Source organism: Puntigrus tetrazona, unplaced genomic scaffold, assembly GCF_018831695.1.
Source record: "Puntigrus tetrazona isolate hp1 unplaced genomic scaffold, ASM1883169v1 S000000406, whole genome shotgun sequence".
NCBI classification, from domain to species: domain Eukaryota; kingdom Metazoa; phylum Chordata; class Actinopteri; order Cypriniformes; family Cyprinidae; genus Puntigrus; species Puntigrus tetrazona.
This window is the reverse complement of record NW_025048058.1, coordinates 1-2685: the sequence shown is the minus strand read 5'-3', so window position 1 is coordinate 2685 and position 2685 is coordinate 1. Positions and strand designations below refer to the sequence as shown.

At 41.2% G+C, this 2685-nt stretch overlaps 1 protein-coding gene across 1 annotated transcript; it reads left to right on the top strand.

Annotated features, from left to right (window-relative positions):
* Positions 1–392: 392 nt before the first annotated feature.
* On the top strand, positions 393–2602 carry LOC122333902 (armadillo repeat protein deleted in velo-cardio-facial syndrome homolog). The gene is made up of 4 exons (XM_043231761.1): positions 393–610; positions 690–882; positions 2231–2342; positions 2449–2602. The coding sequence occupies exons 1-4, from the start codon at positions 412–414 to the stop codon at positions 2590–2592; spliced, it is 648 nt and encodes a 215-aa protein (XP_043087696.1). The 5' UTR covers positions 393–411; the 3' UTR covers positions 2593–2602.
* The last annotated feature ends 83 nt before the right edge of the window (positions 2603–2685 follow it).

Sequence of the window (2685 nt, the reverse complement as noted above, 5' to 3'; positions counted from 1 at the left end):
TATAAATATTTTAAAAACTACTAAAATGGCAAAAATACACAAGTAAAAAGTAAAAAGCTATATTGGCCTATATTTTATATACAATCAAAGTTTGTATGTGTTTTTGAATTACATATAAAATTCCCATGCATTGATATTACACAGTTTAACATTAGCATAGTTTTTGTGAAAATCAGACCAGTTTAAATTATCTGCGATTTATGAAAAATATACAGCACATTAAGCTTATTAGTATGTTTAACTTAATACTGTGTAATTTAAATGCATAATATAAATCCTAAATATTATAAGGCCTAATATTTTTATGCAATATAACACTATTAATGATTTTAGAGAAAACTCTTCAAAGTAACAAGTAAAACTATCTGTTCAAAACACAAATGCAAAGATCACAGTCCAGAGCATTAAAGTATGAATCAAAGCTTCATAACTTTCAATCTTTCTCTTTGTTTTTCTCAGTGGTCCAATTATATCCGAGCAACAGTGCGCAAGGAGAAGGGTCTGCCGGTGCTGGTGGAGCTGCTGCACTCGGATGCTGATAAAGTAGTTCGAGCGATCGCCATCGCTCTCAGAAATCTCGCCATCGACCAAAAGAACAAAGATCTCATCGGTAAGATCCAGAGTAGCAGCTTTCCTCTGATGCTCTCCATGTGATGCTGAGGCTGACGGTCTCTCTGCTGCCTGGTCAGGGAGTTACGCCATGAGGGATCTTGTCAGTAACCTGCCCTGCGGCCAGCAGCGGCCTGCCAAGAACCTGGAGGGAGACACAGTGGTGGCCGTCCTGAACACTATACTGGAGATCATCTCTGAGAACCTGGAGAATGCCAGATTCCTCATCCAGGGACAGGGAATCCAGAAACTGGTGTCAATCAACAGAACCAGGTGGCAAATCGCCCAAAACATACCCTATGCCAGAGCAACGTGGTACAATCCACTCAGAACCCCTTAGCAACCCCGTAGCAACCACCCAAAACACACTATGCCAGAGCAAAAATAGTAAAATCTACTCAGAACTCCTTAACAACCCCCGTAGCAACTACCTAGAACACCCTATGCCAGAGCCCTCTCAGAACTCCTTAGCAACCACCCAAACACTAAAAACTGCTTAGCAACACTATAACAACCACCTATAACATCCTGTACCAAAGAAACAAGGTAAAATTCACTCAGAACACCTTTAACAACCCAATGGCAACTGCCTAGAACACCCTTTGCCATAGCAATGTGGTAAAGTCCATTAAAGACTCCATAGCAACCACCCAAAACACCCTAGAATTTAGCAACGTGGTAAAACCTACTCAAAACTCCTTAGCAACACCATAGCAACCACCCAGAACACCCTTTTTTTAGAATTAAACAAAAATTACAAAACAAATAAAACAAACAGATCAGGACAATACATATATAACCTAGAACACCCTATGTCAGAGGAACATGGTAAAGCCTTGACAGAACTCCTTAGCAACCACCCAAAACACTAAAAACTGCTTAGCAACACTATAACAACCACCTATAACATCTTATACCATAGAAACATGGTAAAATTCACTCAGAACACCTTTAACAAACCGATGGCAACTGCCTAGAACACCCTTTGCCGTAGCAATGTGGTAAAGTCCATTAAAGACTCCTTAGCAACCCCATAGCAACCACCCAAAACACCCTATAATTTAGCAACGTGGTAAAACCTACTCAAAACTCCTTAGCAACACTATAGCAACCACCCATAACATCCTATGCCATAGCAACGTGGTAAAATCCACTCAGGATTCCTTAGCAACCCCGTAGTAACCACCCAGAACACCCTTTTTTCTGTAATACACCAAAATTACAAAAACAAATAAAACAAACAGATTAGGACAATACATATATAACCTACAACACCCTATGCCAGAGGAACATGGTAAAGCCTTCTCAGATCTCCTTAGCAACCACCCAAAACACTCCTTAGCAACAGTATAGCAACCGCCTATAACATCCTATACCATAGCAACATGTTAAAATCCACTCAAAACACTTTTAGCAATCCCATAGCAACCACTCAAAACACCCTAAATCTACTCAGGACTCCTTAGCAACACCATAGCAACCACCCATAACACCATGTTATAGCAATGTGGTAAAATCCACAAATCCTCTCCCACAGAAACAACCCTTGACAGTAGATATAAAGCAGTAGTTTTGGTCTGATCAGGATGTTTTCTGTGTTGTTGATCTGTGAACGTCTCAGCCAATCGGTGCGCGAGACCAAAGCAGCATCACACATCCTGCAGACGGTTTGGGCCTATAAGGATCTGCGACACACGCTGTGTAAGGCCGGCTGGAACAAAACACACTTCAAGGTAACAGCAGTTAAAGACAGACGGATCAATGCCTGTTTCACAGCCATACTTATGAAATTAATTTGAAAGCACTGTGCTGAGGATGAATATTGATCGTGTGTTTCAGCCAGCCGTCTCAGGCCTGCCCAAAAAACAGAGGAACGCCAAGCAAGGGAACGATGACATCACACTGCCCTTAATGGAGAAGAACCAAGGTCACTGTTTCCTGCTGCTTGAAAGTGACATGTTTATGAGGCTCCTGCATTCATGAGAACGACAGAAGTGCTGTACCTTCTTCACCATGCAAGCTTTATTGTTAGAATTAAGTGTATGCATGTGTGTGTGATTTTGTGTGTGTGTGTGT

What these genes read in the sequence shown, in the direction of transcription:
- LOC122333902 (XM_043231761.1), top strand. Translation starts at nt 412, where the DNA reads ATGAATCAAAGCTTCATAACTTTCAATCTTTCTCTTTGTTTTTCTCAG. An exon ending in AAAGAACAAAGATCTCATCG is followed by an intron (nt 611 to 689) that starts GTAAGATCCAGA and finishes CTGCCTGGTCAG; the next exon opens with GGAGTTACGCCATGAGGGAT. An exon ending in GGAACAAAACACACTTCAAG is followed by an intron (nt 2,343 to 2,448) that starts GTAACAGCAGTT and finishes CGTGTGTTTCAG; the next exon opens with CCAGCCGTCTCAGGCCTGCC.